The 22763-nt window shown below is 52.5% G+C and overlaps 1 protein-coding gene and 1 long non-coding RNA gene across 5 annotated transcripts; one reads left to right on the top strand and one right to left on the bottom strand.

Annotated features, from left to right (window-relative positions):
- Positions 1–9938: 9938 nt before the first annotated feature.
- On the bottom strand, positions 9939–11230 carry LOC114002998. The gene is made up of 2 exons (XR_003546077.2): positions 11104–11230; positions 9939–10231 (listed from the first exon to the last, which is right to left on the bottom strand). It is a non-coding gene; the product is annotated as an uncharacterized LOC114002998 (long non-coding RNA).
- A 711-nt stretch (positions 11231–11941) lies between these two features.
- FNDC4 (fibronectin type III domain containing 4) lies at positions 11942–22707 on the top strand. 4 transcript variants are annotated; one of them, XM_027749492.2, is made up of 6 exons: positions 11942–12132; positions 17324–17439; positions 17952–18156; positions 18997–19086; positions 20331–20464; positions 21412–22707. In XM_027749492.2, exons 1-6 carry the CDS (start codon positions 12060–12062, stop codon positions 21445–21447), a joined length of 654 nt encoding a protein of 217 aa, XP_027605293.1. In that variant the 5' UTR covers positions 11942–12059; the 3' UTR covers positions 21448–22707. The 4 variants fall into 4 exon arrangements, with proteins under 4 accessions (XP_027605293.1, XP_027605294.1, XP_039243409.1 ...); XM_027749493.2 differs by having other exon boundaries at positions 11971–12132; positions 21415–22707; XM_039387475.1 differs by lacking the exon at positions 21412–22707 and adding an exon at positions 21167–21405 and having other exon boundaries at positions 11971–12132.
- The last annotated feature ends 56 nt before the right edge of the window (positions 22708–22763 follow it).

The following is a 22763-nucleotide window of genomic DNA, read 5'->3' as shown; positions in this document are numbered from 1 at the left end:
TCTGTTACCGAAGACCCACTGTACCAGGAAATTGCAAAATTTGCACTGTCTGACAAAGTTACTGCTGCTGAAATTCACAGGGAAGCAGGTTTGTACATGTGTGTTATTACCAGCATGATCACATTGGCCCTGATGGGGGGGAGTGCTGTACGGCCAGGGTGGTCTCTGGAACTGCCTTTGGAACCAGATGCCACTGTGCTTGCAAGTGCTGCCCTGAAAGCAGACATGTCTGGACTCTGCAGGATGTGTAAGGTCTGCAGTGAGATGGGCAAGATCAGAAGACAACAAAATAAAATGTCACCAGAATGTGGTTTCTTGTCTGTTTGGTGTGTGGTGGTCTTGGTACCATCCCTCCCTACACAACACACCCCACCCTGCCCACAGGTTGTCCTTCTTGTTGTGGTGCTGTTCAGTTGTCTGCACAGTTTCTCCTCAGAACTCCACACATCCATACTTTGAGCAAACATTCACTACTTTCCCACTCAGTACAATAAACCTAGGAATTAAAGGAGGTTTTTCTTAGTGGATTTCAGTCTAGAGTCCTATTTCCTGTCATTTAAAAGTTACTAACAAGACCTCTCTAGACAGGGATAATTCATGACCGCCTGGATTTTGTAGTTAATTCAGTAACATATTCTTCTGCATAATGTGGCATGTGGAAGAAAATCATTCTGTGACAATCCATCCCTGTCCATCAGCATTCCAGCAGATTGTTTGCTGGATTGGCTCGGGCTGGTGCGAGGGGGTGACGTCGCTGTGCAGCACAAGCACGCTGCTTGTGAGGAGTGAGGTCTGTCCAGGAGCACCTGTGTCCTGCCAGAGGGGGGCTAAGGCAGGGACCCGGGGAGACTGTGGCCGTGATCCACTGCTCTGAGGGCAAGTGGTAAGTTAGCAGAATCCCCTCCCTCACCTGCTACCCATGCTGCAGGAGATACAGCCCAGGACGCGGGGTTTCTGGGCTGCCAGGGCATGTGGCCAGGTGGTGTCCAATTTAGTTATCCCTAGGTCCTTGTCCATCAGGCTGCTCTCTATCCGTGGATTCCCCAGGTTCCTCTGGATGACATCCCTCCAGCAAATCAACTGCACCACGCAGCTTGGATGAAGACATTACACAGCATTGGTAACACAGACCCTGGAGGAAGACTGTCCACTGACCCAGCAAACTGGGCCTTGCTCTTACCAAAGAGATCCAGCTCTGAGGGAGTCAGAAGTGATAAAAGAGACCAGCCAGTCACTCAATACTTGTTGCAGTGATTAATTGCACTAAAAATGCTGTGTCTGCTCATTTGAACTTGTTTTAATTTCAGCCTCTGTATCTGCCTGTACTGCTCAGTCCTGGTAACTGAAATAGTTTTATGGTATCAAAAATTTCTTCCTGCATATTTGTAGTCATAATTAACTCCATACATAATTTGCTGTATGAGCTAGAGAGGCTTACTAGTCTCAGTCAAAGCAGGTTTTTCTCTTTTTCAATTTTTTTTTTAGTTGTTTATTGTTCTTTGCTGGCATTTTATATATCGATTGGTGCATTTTTGGCTTTTTAAATCCAGAGACAGGAACAAGTTGCAGTATTCTGTTGCAGCAGTCTGGTTTATGTAGAATACAATGATAACATTGCTCTGCTCTCAGCAACCTCTTTTTGTCCTCAGCTCCCTCACTATACCACTTATATTCAGTTTTACCCTCTTACGTGCATTCTTCAGTTGTTCTGAAATTGCCACTGGGGACCCATTTCCGTTGTTTCTAGAAACTCAAGTTAACAGGGTGTAAGGACAGCACACGATGAACACATTCTGAAACATTGTGATGTATTTGAAGTGCTGAGGCCTGGACAAGAGGCCCTGGCCCAGAGTTGACCTATAGATGAACCTTCCAACCTAATGTTACATTTAGCCATGTATCTGCTTATTGGCCAAAATTCTGTATAACCTTTAGTAAAATATGTAAGACTACACCTTTGTAAACATCTGTGCTTGTTATTAAGATATATTGGTATTTGCTTATTAGTGAAGATTTGCATCTGTTAATGAGATATGAAAGTATCCATCTTCCTGTATTTAGAGACTAGTCAAGGCCATGGAAGTAGATAGCTGGCCTCGTTTGACAGTAGAGGGTCCAAATTGACTCCCTTGATTTCTTTTGAGCCCTGGCCAGGCTTTGGCTGAAAACCAAGGAGAGAAGAGAGCCAGATATTTTCTGCACTGAATAGCGACATAAGCTTGGATGTTTAACAGTCTGAAAGCTGGACCCTCTCCCAGCGCAGACGGAGCCCTCACCTGCGAGTGGCCACGGTGTGCAGGATTTCCCCTTTCCAGGGAGAGCTCCTCTGGCCCCTCGCTGTGATCAGGGCTCCCCAGCGGCTGATGTGGATTGTGGTGATGTATTAAAGGGTAACTGCTGAGGTATCTTTCTTAATCACTATAGACATTCTGTAGTGATGATTAGGTGCATTGCTAAGCTTGTCTTTTTATAATTCTTTGCTTCTTTTGTAATTCTTTGCTGTGTTGCACCATAGTAAATTTATACATTTATTTTTAAAGTTGGTGTCTGTGTTTCTTGTGCTGACCCTTGTCCCCCAGCAAAACAGTACTTCACAGAGTTACTCTAGCAGATACCTTAATAACTGTATGTTTTGTAGAGCAACTTTTCCAGAAAGCTTGGTTACATAATCAATCTTTTCATTGCTTTAATTTGTCATCAGCTTTTTTAATCTGCAGATTTTCTCTGTAATTGTTATATAATTTCATTAACATTCTTCATAAAGATGCCAAATAGCTGCAGACTCTGGGATTCTCTAGGACAAATCCTTATTTACAATTATTTAATAACAAGCATTTAATGTGTTCCAGCGATGTTTCTTAACACGTGGGGCCAAGAACATGGCCTTACAGAAATTTATGATGTCAACAGCTACTTTTACCAACATGGACTTGTAATTAATTAAAAAATAATGTTTACAGAAATCTGTTCTTTGTGAAACCACATTGGTCAGTTCTTACTTATGATGTCCTTTAATCTCAATTGTTGGTGTGTCTGGGAGATATCAGAGTGATAAGCTGTACTTACACATCACACAGCTTGTAATTTTTAAAATATAGGCACAATGGTTTTGCTTTGAGGTTGTGTTTTTGGTTTGGTGTGGGTTTTGTTTTGGTTTTTTTTGAAGAGGAGAGAGAATATATTGTGGTTTGGGAGTTGTTTGGTTGTTTTGTTTTTTCTTAATCCTCAAGGATTTCCCCATTGTTCCAAGAATTGTTAAGTCATTAATAATTCAGTAGTTTTCAGGAAAGTACTTGCTGTCCTTCCCTGCAAGTTGTGCAGTGCTGTAGCTTTAGACATGTTTAAGCTGCTTTAATAATGAATTAATAATAAGAAGAAGAATGTCCAAAAAAATGGAGCTGTTGTGTCAAGAGGAAACTGTGAAATGGGGTGCACCTTATGCAGAGACATCCACTGCAGTTTGTCATTCCTGCCTGCATGGAAAAAAAAGTGTGATGCTGTGTGGCACCTGAGGATGAAATCACTGTACACCAAGCAGTCAGCTCTATCACTGTGTCGGGGTGGGGTTTGTCCTGTTTTGTGTGGCATTCTCCTTTGCTAAGGGCACCACACCTGTGCCAGGCAAGCTCTTCCGCTGCTCCACTTCCCTTGCAATGACATTACATGTGAGTGAGATGTTTCCCTGTGCAGCTGCAGCTGTTTAGGAGCCTGGGATCAGTTCCCAGAGCAGTCTGGTCCTCGGTGCTTGCTCAGTGACCTCCATGGCGAGTGCAGGGTTAATGTCACACTGGGGTGTGTGACTGTAATGCTGATAATGAAACCAGCATCAAGCATTGATGCTATTTCTCGAAGTGTTGCTTGACTCTGAAGGCCCTCTGTCTTCAAAATTAAGTAGGTCAATCTCATAATTAAAATACAGCAGGATTGACAATGAGATTGGGGGTTGGTGGTTATATTGGGCAGCTCTGCTGAGACATTAATTAGTACAGTGTCCCTTTTTTATGCGTGTTGTATCAGGTCCAAACCCCCATCTGAATTATGCTCAAAGGTCTTCTAAATCAGAGGCTTTTGTTTTCCAAAGGTGCAGTTGCATTTCAGAAGGAAGTCTCTGCCTTTCTTCAAGCAAGTAACAAAAATCAGGTAGTTATTTTTCAAACATAGCCTGCATCGAGCCACAGAGCCACCATAACCAGAACACAGTTCCAGTGATTGCTTGGAGAGACAGAGCCAAATTAAAGGTTAGGAAAATCACAGCCAGTGCTGTCAGTTTTCCCTCCAGCTCCTCCTCAAGGCCAGGGAGGCTCTCGGTCCTCTGCATGCTTCAGCAGGGGCTGGTCCCCAGATGTGCTGGGGTGGCCAGTAGGGCCTGTCCCTCACTTGCCCTTGGCTGGCCCTGCTCCCTCTGGGGCAGCCACAGCCCGGGGCACTGCCACCGCCAGTCAGTGTTCTCTGCTGGCCTGGGCAAGGACAGGTGGTACCTGTGGTGCCATTTTCCTGGATGGCTGCTTCACTTCATGGAAAGCAGAGACCAGTCCATGCAGCAATAAGGGTTATAGGAAGGAAGATGGCTAATGTGCAAAGGAAGGATGTGAAAGGGAGACAGACTTCGTCTGGTTTAAGTACTTGGTAAGCAGGTAAACCTCAAAAGAAGACATTTCCACACATAGAATCATAGAATGGTTTGGGTTGGAAGGGACCTTAAATGTCACCTAGTCCAAGCCTCCACCATGAGCAGAGGCATCTTCTACTAGATCAGGTTGCTCAGAGCCCCATCCAAACTGATCTCGAATGCTTCCATGGATGAGGCACTCACCACTTCTCTGGGCAGCCTGTGTCTGACCATCCTCATTACAAAAAACTTCTTCCTTTAATCTAAATTGGCTCTCCTTCCGTTTAAACCACCACCCCTTGTTCTATTGCAGCAGGCCCTACTAAAAAAATCCCTCCCCACTTTTCTTGTAAGCTTCCTTTAGGCACTGGAAGGGGCTCTAAGGTCTCCCCAGAGCCTTCTCTTCTCCAGGCTGAATGACCCCAGCTCTCACAGCCTGTGTCCAGAGCAGAGGGGCTCCAGCCCTCAGAGCATCTCCATGGCCTCCTCTGGACTTGCTCCAGTGGCTCCACATCCTCAGCGTTTCTCTTCATGCTGAGAACCTCAGAGCTGAATATATTCAACTATTTTTTGCCACAGCTGCATTTAGAATTTCTAAAAGATTTTGAGAAGGTCCCAGACCTCTTTAAAAAGTGAACTTGCCATGCATTAAACAGAATGGTTGTCATGTTGGCAGTTAGATGAAGCATTTGGAGGAGACATCTGGATTTTCAGGGAAGCAAGGCCACTGGGAGAATCCCACGGGGATCCACATTAACACTGGACTGTTCAAAATGTTACCCCCATGATATAGGAAGTAAGTGGGCAGGGACTAAGGCCAGGTTTGAGGATTACACTGAGCAGTAAAAATTAAAAGGCAATTACAAAGAAATGCTGAAGCATCTTAAAATACTAAGTGTTTGGGAGGTGGAACAGCAGATGAATTTCAGTAGTATAAAATGAAAGGGCCCTGATAATCTCTGTACATTGCCCTTGCAGCCCTTCAAAGATCGATTGAATTGGTGTTTAAAATGGCGATATCCTGAAAGCCTACAAGAATACTTCATAACTTCTTAGGCTGAAGTGAACTCTTTCCTCTTCAAAACGTCTTGCTGTCCTACATCAAACACCATCCTTCAGGATAGACTCCAACCACCCTGGCCCTGGCCCCTGCCTCAGAACTGTTTCTATGCAGAGCAGAGGCAAATCAGGGAGGACACTTCAAGCCTACTGGCACTGGCTCCAGGCACCAGATCGGAGCCCACTGCCTGCTGTAGGGACACGTCACATCCCTGACACAAGTGGGTGGCTCAAAGATCCAAAGCCAACCCACAGAGCCTGGTAAAGCCTGCCCTTTCCAGCCAGGGTGACTGGGTCCCTGCCACCCAACAAAGGAGTCTGGTCTCTGATGTCCCCGGCCAGCTCTCATCACCAGCCACTTTCATGTGAGAGCTACTCTAAGGCAGTGCCTGAGCAGGAGATGGAGGTTCCATGGCACCACACCACTGCCATGCCTGGCACTTGCCGGTGCCAATCCATTGCGTGGGCTGCCCAGTCAGTGCCTCATTCACTGTCCCATGTCCCTGACAGCTCCCTGCCCTAGGCCAGGGAGATACAGGCTTTGCACAGGTTTCCCCTCCTTCCCCGCCCCCCTGGCTCTGCACATGTCCCTGTGAGCACTGCACAGCAGCACAGGCGGGCTCAGCACTGCGCTGAGCAGAGGTGTGTGGCAGAGCCAGGATGGTTGGCGGCCATGTACTCTCTCCTTTCTCTGGGAACTTCACCTCTGCTCCCAGATTACGGAAACAGCTGCACAATCAGCGCAAGCAAACACAGAGAGCAGATCCCAGCATCAGCGATGCATATGGCAAATTACTTTGGCCCTGTCAGAAGCAATGCCAGGGAGGAGGTGTCAGGGGAAAGGCAGCAAGACAACCCTCAAGGTGGAGGGAGGAGGCTGGAAACCAAATCAGCATCCCCCAGTCTCACACTGAGAGGAGCAACCAGCCCTGTTCTCCACGTGGGCCAGGCCAACACAGGCTCAAGTCCTACCCCAGACACAGAACAGACAATTCCAGTCTCTGCAGCAGTGATGCTGCATGCTTGGCAGCTGCCAGGCATTTAAAAAGAAGCTGTCAGCACATCCCCCTCGGTTTCATAGTTTCTAGGCTAAACAACCCAGGCTAATTTAGGCTTTCACCATAAGCTGCTTTTCCCAAAACTCCCTCTTAAGGATTCTGTATTGGGTTTGTGTGGCAAGGTTGGGGGGGGGGGGGGCAGTTACAGGGATGGCTTCTGTGAGAAGCTTCTAGAAGCATCCCCACGTCCAAAAGAGCCAATGCCAACCAACCCCAAGATGGACCCACCACTGCAACAGCCAAAGAGAGGAGTGAGGGTATGTAAGAGCAAAACCCTGCAGCCCTGCAGGTCAGTGTAGAAAGAGTGGGAGGAGACGCTCCAAATGCCAGAACAGGGATCCCCCTGCAGTCCCTGTGGCAGCTCATGGTGAGGCAGATGTGCTCCTGCAGCCCATGGGGGGCCAGCGGTAGAAGAGACCCACCTACAGCCCCTGGAGGTCCATGTGGGAGCAGAGACCCACCTTCAGCCCATGGAGGAGGCCATGCAAGACCACAGGAAGAGTGAGAGGACCCTCCTTCTCAGGAGGAAGGAGTAGCAGAGACAAGGTGTGATGAATTGACCCCATTCGCTGTCCCCTGCACCGCTGAGGGGAGGAGGGAGAGAATTCAGGAGTGAAGTTAAGCCTGGGAAGGAGGGAGGGGCGTTGGGAAGATCTTAAGATTTGGTTTTATTTCTCATTACCCTACTTGATTTGACTGGTAATAAATTAAATTAATTTCCCCAAACTGAGTCTGTTTTGCCCATAACAATAATTGGTGAGTGAGCTCTCCCTGTCCTTATCCCAACCCATGAGCATTTCATTATATCTTGTCTCCCCTGCCCAGTTGAGGGGGGAGTGATGGGGCAGCTTTGATGGGCAGCCGGTGTCCAGCCAGAGTCATCCCAGCACAAATTCCCAGGTGAGTTTTCTCCCTCCCTGAAGGAGGGAGAAAGCCCCTGGCTGGACATCAAACCCCAGAAGAGATACCAGCACTACCAGGTAGAATATCAGGCATCAGAGCCAGACCAGGTTTCTGGCAGGCTGTGTGCCCACTACGGAGGTGTGTGACAGTTCCTTTTGCATGGCAGCTGGTCACTGCAGAGCAGCTTTCACTTTGGAGTGCAGTGTTTGCCCAGTGCTCCTCGTTGTCTTGCTGATGGGGGTTAGCTTTTCTGCCCCACATTCAGTGCTTTGTGCATTTATCTGAGCAATAACAAATAAACTTCTTCCCCAGGGGTGGGCTTTGATATTGCCGCTCAGGAACTTGCATCAGTTGTGTGTTCACTGACCATGACAGTACTGGATATTTTTGCTATTGATAGACCTGTTAGATCCTTTTTCAGCTTCACCAGACTGAAAAGGTACAGCTTTGCTGCTTTCATGTGGTATAAATGATCTGGGAAAGGGCTGAGTGGTAACACTGTTATCAATACATTGACACACAGGAAACCCACACTTCAAACACCAGATGGTGTCTAGTTGTCCCATCTTAAAAGGGTATAAAGAAATGATCAGCTGTGAAAGATGACCAGAGTCTGCCCTGTCACAGATGGTGCAGTGCAGATACACAGCAAACTGTTATTAACTGTTTCTTACAATAGAAACTAGGAAGCGCCAGAAGAAATAATTGGGCATCTGGTCTAAATGCAACAGAATAAATTACTTTTCACATTGCACATAATTACATGGCAGAACTCTTGACTTCACAATACCCTGTGATAATAAAAAATATAAATATCAGTTCTTGGGCATACTGAATTCCTCAAATCCAATTTGGCATCGGATGGTTAAAAAAAATGCCATCACAAAATAAACACAAAAGGAGGATCAGGAACTATTAATGGTTAGTGGATATTAATGATTAGCAGAGTGGCTCTCCACATTTTATAAAGTTCATAAAGTCTCAAAGTGCTCATATCCGCAGCCTGGTCATGGGTCTGAGCCCATTCCTTGGGCAACTGAGGACTTTCCTGTAGCAGCTTTACAGGAAATATCTGTGATTTGCTGTACCTTTGCCCTCCATTATTATTATCACAGGGAATCAATGAATTAATTCCACCTCCATGGAGGAGAAATAGGATACAGAAGCCAGCACACGCACATGGCTGAGTAGATGGGAATGAACCCTCACAAAAACCTTGGATGTTTTCTTCCAGTGAACATGGCAACAGTTGAGCAGCAGCCACGGCAACCCCAGTGAGAAGACATGGTAGGCAGGCATGGGACCGGTTGGGAGGTGGGCTCTGGCAGTACCGGGGCAGGTCTGGCATGTGCACGCTCCCCAGCCCTCCTTTAGAGCAGCCAGCAGCAGGTTGAAGGAAAATGCTCACCTGGAAAAGGCCACCTGAGTCACAGCAGCAGCTGCCAGCTGCTTCCATAGGCACAGTCAGGTCACAGCTGGCCATGGGAGGCTCTGCAGCCAGGATTTCAATGGGGACAGCACCGTTCTGCCACTCTCTAGGGGCAGACACAGGCAGAACTGGACTCGTGCAGACTTGCTGTGTCAGAGAGAGGAATGGAGGACACAGAGATTTGCACATTCCATAAACTTGCTGATTTGGGGGAAATGATTCCAGGAGTGTTGTGTCCTGTGAAGGGAACAGTCAGAGAGGTCCAGGACCCAGCTATTGCAGGTCACGTCATGTTAATTCCTTTCATAAATCTGTAAATGCCACCTCATGCTAGTTAAAAGCTGACTAAGGTTTAGATTAGGGACAAAAAATCCACGCATCCTTTGTGGGTTTCATTTAATCAATAACATTCATACACTACACAGTATGGGGCAGATTCTGCACAGGTATATCATCAGTCCAAACCTTTCCCAGCTCCAGAGTGCCATGGACATAAACACAGAGGTCAATTCCAGAGGTGCTGGCAGCCCTTGCCAGTGTGTTCAGTACTGGGCAGAGGAAGACGACAGCAGGGTGATGTGATGCAGATACAGGAGACTCCTGCATCGTGGTCAGGACATTTCCTTGCTGCCAGCACTTCTCCAAGAACCTCACATTTGCTTGGGGCAGGCTGGGACTCCAGGGCCCATAGCCCAGGCTGCAGAGGTGAGGATGGGATCTCAAACCCGCTGCTGGATTTCCCCACTGAATTCCAAGTACAAGGCACCACAAGGCATATAACACAATTTAGATGTTTTAGTTCCTGATTTGTGATTGCAAATTGAATTTTGCCCGGCCAAAACCCCAAACACTCAAATGATAATTAAATGTGTATGGAAAGTTTGCTCTCTCAGTATTTATTATTTATAGATTGAACCCACAAATACAGATGTGTGTCCCCTTCTCCCAAAGCAGACCGTGCTTCTCCCTGTGCACAGTTCCTGGGCTCACAGAGTTGTCCTGGGTGGCATAGCATGTCCTTCCCTGTGTCCAGCACAACTGATCCAGAGTGTGTGAAGCCTGGGAATGCCATTCAGCCAACAGTGGTTACTCAGGGTGGTCAGACAAAATTTCCCAATCACAGCATGATTCTCCTCCTGTCCGAGCAATAGGGCTACTGAAGCCTGTCCTGTCCTAGGGAAAGGACATAGAAACCAAACTCCTTGCAAGTGGCTTTGGGGGGACGCAGAATAAACTGTCACACAGTGCTAATGCTGTCAAAAAAAATCATTACCCACTGATACCTAAAATTGACAGTACTGAGCTTTCCAAATAACGTCTTTTAAAAGTTGTCACATCCTCTTTATCTGAGCACTCCTGCGCAGGCCAGAGCAATGCTGGGCAAGCCAGGGATCCTTGGCTGGTAGGCAGGCCATGGAGCAGTTAACATTAACATCAACAGCTAGCTCTGCATTAACCATGTGGTTATCAGAGTGACCAAGTGAGAATGGGTCTTGCAGAGAAGAGACAACTGGTAATCTGTTCCTGTAAAACCTCTTGCAGTTGCCAGGTCTACTCTTGTCTTTCCTGAAGTTCCCTCTCCAGCATGCAGATAGCGGGAGAAGGAGCCTTCTAACAGGACTCTACTGGGAAAGCAATAGCTGGCTCACCCTGCTCCCCACCACTGTGGACTGCAGCAGCAATTAAGTTCAGCACAGGAAGGAGGCAGGCTCCTGATGCATGAAGAGTGCCCGAAAAGCAGCATTAAACAACCTAGGTGGGGCCATTTTGACCATCCAACCTGCCATGGAGCTGCAGAGTTAACATAAGTCCTGCTAGGCTTCAATGTCCACTTGGCTGGAACTTGTCCCTTGCACAAAGACACTGCAGATTAAATCCTTCCCACAACTACCTTGGTCTTCCACAGCTCTCCCCAAAGCACAGACTGATTCTCCTGTATCTAGGAAAGACCTCCTGCAGTGACCAGGAAATACTTTTAGGGGCCTCAGTGCACTGAACTATGCATGTATGTGCCCACATCTGCACACATGCAAACACTGATTTACCTTTGCTGTGGGCTGACCTCATCCAGGGCATGGTCTAAACTGCTATTTGGCTCCAGCTGTGCTACATGACCAGGACAATGCAGGCTGCAGCCAAGGACATCAGCTGGGCAGGGAGGAGCCTCAGGAGCCCCCAAGTCTGCCCAAAGCCACAGCTAGGCTGAGCCACCTTAGCAACCCCTTGGAACCATAGATTCCCACCAAGATTCTCCTTCCTGTAAGTTACCGCTGTGAGGCAACAGAGGATGGTTTGGGTTCATTTTCTTATTTCCCTACCACTTCACTAGCCCAGTGCTGCCTCTCCTGGGAATGGGACACAGCCCATGCCTGTGTCTTCATGTGCGCATGGAGCAGCACCCTGGAGGGGCCAGAGCACCCCCAACTGCAGAGGAGCTGTGGGACTGTGCTGCAGCATCAGCTCCAATGTCGGCAGCTATCAGTGCCCAGCAGTCGTGACACCAGTGAGCCGACGGCGCTCACTAGGTGCGATCATGGCCCCACGGCCCAGGACACGTCTGGGAGCCTCTCGCGCTGGAGAGAGCGGCTGCTGGGAACTACTGGGGGTCCAGCACGGGGAGAGCGGGCGCTGGGAGTCACTGGGGGTGCAGCATGGCGGGGCACCGGGGGGTTCCGGAGAACGATACCGGGAGCGGCGCTGGTGGCTCCCGGGGTCCAGCACGAGGTGCGGGCGGTACCGGCGGTTTGGGGGGGCGGCTCGGGGGGCGGTGCTGGTGATCTGGGGGTACGGCTCGGGGGGCCGGGGCGGCGCCGGCCGCTCCGGGGCACGGCTGGGAGGCGGCGCCGGAGCCGCTGCGGTGCAGCTCGGGGGCGGGCCGGGCCGGGCGGCCGTTCCGCCCCCCCCGCGCTGCGGCCGGGGCTCGGCCCCGCTCCGTCCCGCGGCGCAGGGAGCCGGGCCGGTGCCAGGGCTGCCGCCCGGCCGGACCGCAGCCCCTGCCGCCATGGCCCGCGTCTCGGCGCTGCTCAGCCCCGTCCTGGTGCTCTTCGGCTGCGACCTCTGCCTCGTGCGAGCCAGTAAGTGCGGCCGGGCCGGGAGGGCACCGGGGCCACGCGTCGCTGCGGACCTGGCGCCCCCCGGGTGGGGGGACCCTGGCGGGCGCCCGCCCCTGCCGTGGGCTACGGCCCCCCGGACTCTCCCGCCGGTCTTCCCCCCGTCCCCGGCGTGGCCTTGGCCGCAGACCCCGGGCACCCCTCGGGCACCCCTCGGGCATCCCCGTGACGCCGCGGCCCCTGAGCCCTCCGTGCCTTCGGCCGTGTCGTGTCCCCTCCCCGCGGGACGGCTGCGGCCGCGCTGCCCTTCCCGGGGACTCCCGCCGCGGGCGCTCCGTGACCCGCGGAGCGCGGCCCCCGCAGCCCGTCCTGCCCCGGCGGAGCTCCTGCCCCGGGAGGAGACGCTCCGGGCTGCGGCGGGCTGCGGCCGGCCCCGCCTGGCAGGGATCCTGTCCCTTCCTGCCGGTGTTCGCCGGGACACCGAGCTCAGTGCACCCAGAGCACCGCTGTCCTTGTGCCCCTTGACTCGTCGGGATGACTCGCTGTCAGCAGCCGCCTCCTGCTGTCAGTTCGCCCCTCGTCAGGTTACTGAGATATTAAATCGAATTGCGAGTGCCAGACGCGTTCTGCTACATTCTGCCGTGTTTTCCGTCTCCTTGCAAGATACGTGCTGACGGATTCAGGAAGAGATGCAGTCAGGGGTGTTAAAAAGGGGCCACTTATTTTTAGATGTGCGGTCTGGTGCTTACTCCCTGCTGCAGCAGTAAGTTGGGCAAACATCTGGGTGCCCTTGAGCCGTAGCCCCAAGGGCACGGGCCGAGGGGCAGGGGTGATCCCCTCTCCATGTCACAGCAGGATGAGGAGGGCACCGATGGAGCTATGCCCCGTCCCTCTGCAGCACCACATCTGCCAGCATCCCTCGTCAGGGGTATCTGTCCAGCCCCTTTGCTAACCCATGGAGCCGGGCTGTGTGGCAGATCTAGTCCCGTGCCCAGCTACCGACTGACCATCCCTCCCACTGCCCACCAGCCATCCCTCCTGGTGCCCAAATGCAGGCTTGCAGTGCTATGGCTTCTGCACACAGCCCAGGTCTTCCCACCCCTTAATCAGGCTTAAAAGGAGCACACTGCTGTACAGGCAGGACAAAACCTGCGCCAGGCCTTAAGTAAGTGACTGTGCTTTCTGTGGGATGCCCCTTTTGTAATACAGCTTTAATAAAAAGTGAAGCTGGACAACTTATAAATGATGCAGAATCATTAGTGGTTAATGCACTGAGCAAGGCTAAACAGTGGCACACTTTTCCCAGAGAGCCCAGCTTGGCTTTATAGCCAGAACGTGGTTATCAGAGAGCATGTCTTTTGGAGCCCTTGCATTCACGGATCTTTATGGTAACAGCTCTGGCATGAAGCTACTCTGACCTCAGCTGCAGAGCTGGCTGGACGATGTTAGATGCCATGTGGGGACCATACACAAAGCTTTGTCCTTTGGAGGTCTTGTTGTAACAACTTTCAGTGAGGTCTCATCTTGCATATCATAGAATCCTGGAATGGTTTGGGTTGGAAAGGACCTTAAAGACTGTCTAATTCCATCCTTTCTGCCGTGAGCAAGGGCACCTTCCACTAGACCAGGTTGTTCCAAGCCCCATCCAACTTGGCCTTCCCGGTCAGGGGCAGCCACAGCTTCTATGGGCAACCTGTATCAGGGCCTCACCACCCTCACAGGCAAGTCTTTCTCCCCCATATCCCATCTAACCCTGCCCTCTGTCAGTGTGAAGCCATTCCCCCTTGTCCTGTCCCTCCAGGTCCTTGTCCAAAGTCCCCCTCCAGCTCTCTTGGAATTTTTAGGCACTGGCAGGGGCTCTGAGGTCTCCCCAGAGCCTTCTCTCCAGGCTGAACAACTACAGCTCTCCCAGCCTGGCTGCAGAGCAGAGGTCATTTGGATTAAGCATTGTCCTGTGTATCTAGGGTTAACTTCTCAGAAGTTTTGACTTCTGAGGCTTCCTGTCTTATCTTTTTCTGCCAGGAGTGCAAATCCCGTGTGCTCAGAAATGTATTTTCTGCAGTTCGCTCAGTGTCAAACTGACAAAGGAACACTGTTTTTTCCAATGCAGAACTGCAGCCTGGACACCAGGTCTCCTGTCACAGAGGTTCAGGGCTGCTGGCCTGGAGGCTGCACCAGGTGTGTTTGGGATGCATGAGGTCTGGCACACTGAGCCGTGTGCTGTGGCTCTGCTGTGCCCCCGGATCCTCTCACCCTCCTGCTACCAGTGAGTGTTGCCTCTGCACGGGGCCTGTGCAAGCTCTGGCTAAGTACAGCTGGAGCAGTTCTGTCAGCCCCAGGTGGACCCAGCAGCATGGCTTGTGAATCAGTGCAGTGCCTTTGTTCTCAAATAATCGAGTGACAGTCCCAGGGCCGTGTCTCAGCATCCCCAGCCCAAAAACCTGGGCTGGGCCAGGCTGGGCTCCCTGCAGAAGCCTAGAAAATTCTTGTGCAGAGCTGGGAGCCTGCTACAAGCTCCATCCACAAACTTCTGTGTCACAGAGATGTCAGACCCTGTCTTTAATTTCCTCACATACACTTAAAGGCTGGGAGTCCAGTTGCCCCCATTGCGCATGTTCAGGACTCTTTTTAATTCTGTTAGATGTAAAAAGCCCCCTAATTTATTGCTGTAGATGTATCCTGTGGAGCACCATGTCCTGTTCTTGTCCCGAGGCCAGCTGGCAGGGTTTGGTCACATCCATAGTATTAAGCTCATGAGTTCCAAAGAGGGGGGCACATCAGTGCTTCCCGCCAGGAATGGTTTCTGGCTCGTGCTAGCTCCCAGGCCATGCCCAAGAGTGGTTTGGACACATCCTGGTTGGTGTAGATCAAATCAGTTCTCGAACGAATCTCCACCACTGGATTCTTGGGCTGTTCTGACCCCACTATGTTTGCTAGCACAGTGGTGCTGTAGGACAACTGTTCTTACGCCTGAAGGCCAGCAGAACCGTGCAGCCCCTCATACTCCCACACTTTGAAATGCCTGTGCCTGGGACAGCACGGGGGAGTGGTAGTTTGCCAGCTGACAGGGTGCTGCCACAGCTGGGCTGTGAGCTGTGCAGCTCACCTGACAGTGGCCATGGCTGGGGTGGAAAACCAGACCAGACCCAACAGAAAAGGACTTGGGGTGCTGGTCAACAGCAGCTGAACATGAGCCAGCATGTGCCCAGGTGGGCAAGAAATCCAAGGGCACACAGGCTTGTGTCAGCAATACTGTGGCCAGCAGGACCAGGACAGTGGCTGTCCCCCTGTGCTGGGCACTGGTAAGGCACCTCCAGTCCTGGGGGCAGTTTTAGGCCCCTCACGACAAGAAAGAAAAGAAGCGTGTTCAAAGAAAGGCAATGGAGCTGGGAAAGGGGCTGGAGCACGAGTCTGATGAGTGACTGAGGGAGCTGAGGGGGCTCAGCCTGGAGAAACGGAGGCTCAGAGAGGACCTTCTTGCTCTCTACAATTCCCTGACAGGAGGGTGGAGCTAGGCCAGGGTCAGGATCTTCTCCCAGATAACTAGTGATAGGACAATGGGAAATGGCCTCAAGTTGCACCAGTTGGAGGTTCAGGTTGGATGTTAGGAACAATTTCTCATTGAAAGAGTGGTTAAGCATTGGAACAGGGGTCCCAGCGCAGTGGTGGAGTCACCACTTCTGGAAATGTTCAAGAAATGACCGGACATGGCACTTTGCGATACAGTTTAGTGGGCATGGGGTTATTTGGTCAAAAGTTGGAGTTGATGATCTTGGAGGTCTTTTCCAACCTTAATGATTCTATGATTCCATCTGCAGGGAGCTCAGCTCCTGTGCCCACAGAGTACATACACCTTGGGCAGTGGCCAGGGCTGAGACGGTGGCTTTGGTCAGCCTGTTTTGCTGATGGCGTATGGGAAAGCAGAGTGCACGGATACAGACATGGCTCAGGGGCTCCCTCTCATAGGCTAGTGATAAACCAGATCCCTGCTGGCAAAACTACAGAGAGACATTCTTTGTGGGATAAAGGATATTTGAGTGTATCTTTGAATCTTTTCCAGTTTTCCCGACTCCTGTTCTGAAAGAGAAGCACAGAACCCTGTGATATCCTTGTTCATGTTGTCTCCAGTGACCCTCTCTCCTGATGGTGTGTCAAACTTCTGGAGATACCCTCAGTCTCATGGTCTCTCTGAGAACAATTTTTCATATTTTCTGGGCTCTCCTGTCTGTTTTAATTGCCCTTGGCAGACCACAATCCTGAATTTCTCAGAGTGGGAACCACAGCCTTCTCCTGGTTTGATCTGGAGCTGGGTATTTGCAGATGTGAATGAATGCACTAAAATAGCTGGCCTGCAGAAAACACCTTTCCTTGTCACTCTGACTGGGGTTGTTGTTGATGTCACAGCTGACCTTTCTCTTGTTCTCAGGTGCCTTCTGGGGCTCTTTTTCTGTCTGTATAAATCACAATGCTGACTTTGTGCTACATGGGCAGCTTGTAGAACAACACTGACTTGTTTACGAGAGTCAGGACACACGAACAGCAGCCTCAGTGTCTTTCATGTGCTACTGTGTGTTATTTCAAGACAAAATTTGGCTTTGTGTGCAGGACTGTGTAGGGTCCTGCCGTGCTCTTAGTGCTGTGAAATCTCAAAGTGGTGATGGTCAGTCAGGTCAGCTTTGTGCAGAACAGCAACGGCTGAGCGTTGCTGCCAGCTTTGCAACCAGTGGCACTGCACTGCTGGGACAGCCAGCTCTGCCTTCAGCATTGGCCTTTCCTCCACACCCTGGAGCAAGGAGTAATGCCAGGCAGGGGAAATGGCCAGATTGAGTTGCAGAGTGTGTTTATTCCAAGCTGCCCCATTTTTCTGTCACAGTCAGTATATCATTGCTGTGTCTGGGCTGCTTCCTACGCACTTCTAGGTGGTGTGCCAGGATCCGTGATGTGCCCATCCGCAGGACAGTCCCAGAGCTCTGTGCCTGCACACTCCTCACACGCAGCGGGCTGGCAGGGCTCAACCTCATGCACCCGCTGTGCCACTCCTCTCCTGGGGACAGATTCACCAGGGAAGCTGCTCCCTGTAGCCCTGGCCAACATGTTGCCACAGGCAGGTGTTGGAGAGGCCCCATGGTGGTGGGCAGGGATGAGTGCCTGTTCTAAGACATCTTCTTTTGCCTCTTTCCTATGCCTCGCCTTGCTCCGTGCCTGGCTCATCCAGACAGGCCACCATCCCCTGTCAACGTGACTGTGACACAGCTGAAGGCAAACTCTGCCACAGTCTCCTGGGATGTCCCAGAAGGAGATGTGGTCATCGGCTACGCCATCCTACAGCAGGTATCCAGGCTCTGTCCCCAGGGGGCTGGGGACACTGATTACCAGCATGCTCCTATGTCATCCCTTTTTCCGCAGCCTGAGGCTCCTCTGGTACCTGCCCAAGGGCACCTGCGCTGCTGAAGTGCCCCTGCCAGGGCGCCCCATCGGAGCCATCCATCCTGGTGGGAGGCAGCAGACCGCAGGCTGCACTGGGAGTATTCCCTCCAGTAGCTTCTCTGTGATTTCTCTGGATAAAGATCTTGCTTCAGCCATGACATAACCCTTCTTCGCTTGCTTGCTCCACCTGCGCAGCCCTGGGTGACAGTGGCTTCTCCAGAGAGACACCTGGCCCTCAAACCATGCAGGGATGCTGCCTAGCGCAGTGCTGGCCAGCCTGGCCCACCCCAGGGTGGATGGTTGCCTGGGAAGGAAGGAATGAGGGCAGTGTGCCCAGCACAGCCCTGCAACCTGGGGACTGTGCCTGTTGCAACCAGGAGCAGCCTCTGGGGGCTGACAGCTCTTCCCTCTGGCAGCGGCAGGACGGGCAGATGCAGCGCTTCATCCGGGAGGTGAACACCACCAACCGTGCCTGCGTGCTGTGGGACCTGGCAGAGGATGCCGACTACATCATCCAGGTGCAGAGCATCGGCCTGTATGGGGAGAGCCAGGCCAGCAAGCGCGTCCACTTCCGCACCCTGAAGGAGACTGACCGCCTGCCTTCTAACAGCTCCAACCAAGGTGAGCTCCTTCGGGCTTGTCCAGGCACTGCTGGTGGGGCCACACCTGGAGGTCTCCACAGCAGACAAGCAGGGATTCAGCAGCCAGTGAGGAAGGCGCTGCCCTGAGCAGCAGGCTGGGGACACACAGGGTTGTACAGGCTGCTGCTTTGTCCGTTGTGGCCCTGGTAATGTCCCCAAGCCCTGGTTTGCAGCCCTCCTGTCCCAGGTCTTGGCACCTCCTGTCCCAGGTCTGGCAGACTGTGGCCAGCACAGCTGCTGCCTGTAGGAAGCCAATACTGAACGGGGTCTCAGATCATCCAGCCTGCATTCTACCAAAGGAGAAATGACAGAGCCCCACGGTCTCCTTTCTGACCCATGTCCCTGTTGCCTTGGAGTTGCCTACATGCTGGCCCATGAGAGATATTCCAAGAGATGATGCCCAGAGAGGGCACAGGAGTCTGTCTCCACCACTGAGTATGAGAGGGGGTCTTGAGTATGGTAGGGCAAGCAGATGGCTGACTTTCCTCAGAACTTTTCTGTTCAGCTGAGAGCCTTCCTGACCTGCCCTGGCCCCTGCATAGGGAGTGATCTCAGTGATTACTGGCATGCATTGTGCAGTCCCTATGTGAACGCAAACAAGCTGTTGGAATGACTGACTGCCTTTGTAGCAAGGATAGTTAATCTGACACAGGAAAGCCATAGGATGTATGTCCTCTCTCCAGCCAGGAGAGAGGATATCCCACACCCATCCTTGTTTGGGGGAAGTGGGTTTCTCTCCTTTGGAGTTCCTCAGATCCTCCAGTGTTGCTATGTGCGAGGGTATCTGTTGCCAGCCCTGCCTAGGGTCTCTTCTCTGCAGGTGACATCACCATGGAAGGGCTGGACAAAGACCGGCAGCTGCAGACAGGCGAGATTATCATCATTGTGGCTGTGCTGCTCATGTGGGCCGGTGAGTGCCACAAGCAGCATTCTGGTGGGCTGGGGCAGAGGTGCAATCCATCCAGGATGCACAAAGAGGATGTGGCTCAAGAGAGTGCAGAGGCACATTGCTGTGGGTCTGGCATCCTTTCCAGTAAGTCCATTGAATCTCTGTAGGAGATAGAGCCAGTGGGGTAAAAGGAGCAACCACAGCCACTGCTCAGCTATCATGGCCTGGAGTATGTGGAAGAGCAGGAAACAGTGTGGGACCCAGAATTCAGGGTGGGAGCATCCCACATGACGGTAACGAGCGGGCGTGTTGCTTGGGCCTTAGCTAGTGTGTCTGACATCTGAGAACACTGCTGCACTGGCTGGTGCAGCTGCAAGGTAGGTGATGTGCTCCTGTACAGCATGATTAAGGCTAGTGCTCCAGCAGACAGCAGGTTGCCCTGGAAGCATGGGAGCCTAGTAGGTAAGTCAGCTCCTGACTAGTCACATGCAGCTGCTATGAATGGGAAGTCATTGGTCCCCTACTCCCTTCCCAGGAAAAGTGGATTTTGTAGTGGTATATTGCAGGAATCTCTCCTTTTCCTGTCCTTGACACTTTTCTAGTGCACTGGAAGAAAATACAAGACAACGTGGCACAGGTTGGTGTGTCAGAGTGCCAACAGGGAGGAGTCAGGCCCACTCTGTGTGTGCCTGTGTGTTATCACACACACACTGGAGTTTGACCAGCACAGTCACAGCTGGGGGCATCACTCCATACTCCTGTGTCCAGGGTCCCCAGGTGTGGGACATGCTGTGTGAGATGAGTGCTGTGAAACCATGGCAAAGTGACTGACTCTACAGCCAGTTTGCACAGACAAAGCCAAGGGCTGGTTTTTGTGAGAGTCACAAGCACTAGCCCTGTAACTTTAGTGCCTTGCTGGAGGTAGTCCAAAACCCATCCAGCTGCTCATTGACCTCACTGTCCCTCTCCAAGTGCCTGAGCATCTGCCCTTGGTGAGCACTGAGCATGTCCTGAGTGCCCCAGTGGCCTTGGCCACTTCCATGCCTGTCTGCCCGAGGAGACTGGCCCAGCCCCACGTGCAGAGGTGCCTCGAGTGGTGCAGGCTGAGACACGAAGGGTGTGGGTGGGCAGCACCCTGGGGAGCCTTGGGTGCCACTGCTCTGCAGCTGGGATGCTGCAAGGAGGGGAGGCAGGCACGGCCAGTGCGAGGGAGTCCTTCATCCCATCTTTCAAGGGAGTCCTTCATCCCATCTGTCTTTCGGCAGCGGTGATTGCCCTGTTCTGCAGACAGTATGACATCATCAAGGATAACGACTCCAACAACAACAAGGAGAAGACAAAGCCATCCTCAGAGCACAGCACACCTGAGCGACCGAGCGGAGGGCTGCTGCGGAGCAAGGTGAGAGGGGAGGGCTGGCAGAAGGGATGGCATGTGATGTCTGCTGGGGCTTGTGGCCTCCACAGGTTCTGAATCTCTCCAGAAACAGAAACACTCCAGCTTACGCTCTCACCCTAAAGACTGAGGAGTTTTAGGGTGCAGTGAGTCCTGGTCTCTTCGGGGCAGTGTGTGTGCCCCATGGGTGATTTCAAGAGAAACACTGGAAGAGACAACAGGATATGTCAGATGGGATGGCTCTTGCCCGCTCTGTCCTCTCACTGTAACAGACCCTTCACCATGCCCCTCCAAGGCTGCACTTCTCCTGCACCTGAGCCAGACTGGTCTGGCTCCTGCCTGTTCAGGCAGGAGTGGACAGGCTGGGCAGCTGTTCTTGTGGTTCCTGCACTGGTCTGTCACTGCTTACTTTCTGCCTTCACCACAGCCTACTCCAGGTTATCACAACACAAGTCATTCCAGAGCCCTTTCCCCACCCTGATGGAGATGTTGTGCCAGGCTGTGGATGGGAAGGGAGGAGTACTTTCCCTCAGCACCTGACACTTCTCCTTTGTTACCTGCCAAAGACAGTGATTTATAGCCCTGATGCTCTAATGGGACTGCGTGTTAGGTTTTTGCTTGTGTCTCATCTGCCGCCTCTGTCAATGGTGGGAACTCCCCTCACTGTGTTGCCTGACTGCCCCACTGATTCCACATCTTGGTTTCCAGCGGATGTCAGGAGCAGAACCTTCCTGTTGGGACTTCAAGGCCCCAGTTCCCCTCCTCCAGATTTTCCAGCTTCTTGATTACTCCTTGCCAGAGATCCCTCCTCTTGGATCCCTACTGCAAACTGACCCTGCTCTGCTGAGTTCTGCTGGTCTTGGTGCCTGTTGTGGGCTTGGGGGGCTCTGCCAAGGGGTCTGATCCCGGGGACATGGCAAAGCAGGGCCTTAAAGCAAATTTTTCTCTCATAGAAGAAATCTCCCTCGGTCAATATCATCGAGGTGTAAGTGCAGCACCAGCTCTGCGTCTGGGGTCCTGAGTGTCCTGCTAGAGCCAAAGCAGGCCTTGGAAGAAGAGGCAGCACCAGGCGCCCAGCCTGGAACTCAGCATGCGATGATCCACGTATCAGAACTCCCACTTTCCCGAGGGCACCTGTCCGGGGATGTGCCTGGAGCTGGCTCCCAGCCCTGCATGCAGAGTGTGGCCCTGCCCATCCCGCATGCCTGGCCCCGCTCCCTCGCCGCTGCGGAGCTCGGAGCTGAGAGCGGGTGGGGGGCCACACCACCGGCTGGGGGGGAGCTGAGGGGAGCTGAGGGGGCAGTGCTCTGGCCTGAGGGTGGCCACGTCCCCGGGCACCGGCTTGGTCAAAGCCCTGGGTGCAGCCGTGGCACTGGACACCTGCCTGGTGTCAGCCCGGGACAGACTTTGCTCTCAGCTGCCTGTCTGGGCTTGGGGGGCTGCCTGTGGAGGACGGGAGTTGCTCCCCTCTGGGCCCTGAGGCTGAGGGGACGGGGCAGTGCAGGCATTGCCCCAGTGCTACCAGGGGAGCTGTGGCCAGGTGGCAGGAGTGTTTGTCTGTGGGGCTGGGCCCAGCCAGCACAGGGGAAGAAGAGTGGATTGCTGCTGGAGAACAGGGCTCCACTGCACTCTGTCATGGCCACACAGAGGGACTTTGAGGCCTCTCTCTACTACAGAGGACAAAGACACAAATGAGGATGAGAAGTGAGTGCTGGCACAGTGCCTGGCCAGCCCGCAGAGCCTGCAGCCAGGGCAGGGATTGCTAGTGAGAGCCCCACAGAGCTGGGAGAGTGGGCAGTGCCGGGGCATGGCTGTGGCTGCACCGTGTCTGTAGCAGGGCTCAGTGCTGGCACATTCAGGCTATTTGTGGGGAGCTGCTGAGCACTCTGTGAGCAGCACAATGCCTGTGCTGCCTGGAGGAGGCAATGTGGTGAGGCCTGCAAGGTCTCAGTTGGAGGGAACAGGCTGATACAAGGAGGCTCTCTGCTGCCCTGGCTGCTGCTCTCCCTCCATGCTCTGCTCTGCAGCCTGCCATGTGCTGGCCCTGCAGCCCTGGACTCAAGCATCACAGGATCCAGCGTCTTCCAGGAATAAACCTCCCAATAAAAGCACTTTCAGGACTCTTCCTTCCAGGTGCTGCTCAGCTCCTGCTGCAGGACTAGGTGGGGAAGGGATGGGATAAGTGACTCCTGCGGCAGGGTCTTTTCAATAAAAGCATCCTGGCTCAAAGGCAGCATTGTCCCTGCAAAGCTGCAGGTCTCGTGTGTGTCTGTGCACATGTATGTGTATCAGTAGTTGTTGAATA

Source organism: Pipra filicauda, unplaced genomic scaffold (genome assembly GCF_003945595.2).
Source record: "Pipra filicauda isolate LSUMZ 115617 unplaced genomic scaffold, ASM394559v2 scaffold568_size315820_pilon, whole genome shotgun sequence".
NCBI lineage: Eukaryota > Metazoa > Chordata > Aves > Passeriformes > Pipridae > Pipra > Pipra filicauda.
Note: the sequence above shows the minus strand (reverse complement) of the source record. Positions and strands in the feature narration are given on the sequence as shown.

Bases quoted from the DNA above. Each gene is read 5' to 3' on its own strand.
- FNDC4 (XM_039387475.1), top strand. From the start codon at position 12,060: ATGGCCCGCGTCTCGGCGCTGCTCAGCCCCGTCCTGGTGCTCTTCGGC. The intron at 12,133-17,323 runs GTAAGTGCGGCC...TGGCTCATCCAG, and splicing joins CCTCTGCCTCGTGCGAGCCA to ACAGGCCACCATCCCCTGTC. The intron at 19,087-20,330 runs GTGAGTGCCACA...GTCTTTCGGCAG, and splicing joins TGTGCTGCTCATGTGGGCCG to CGGTGATTGCCCTGTTCTGC.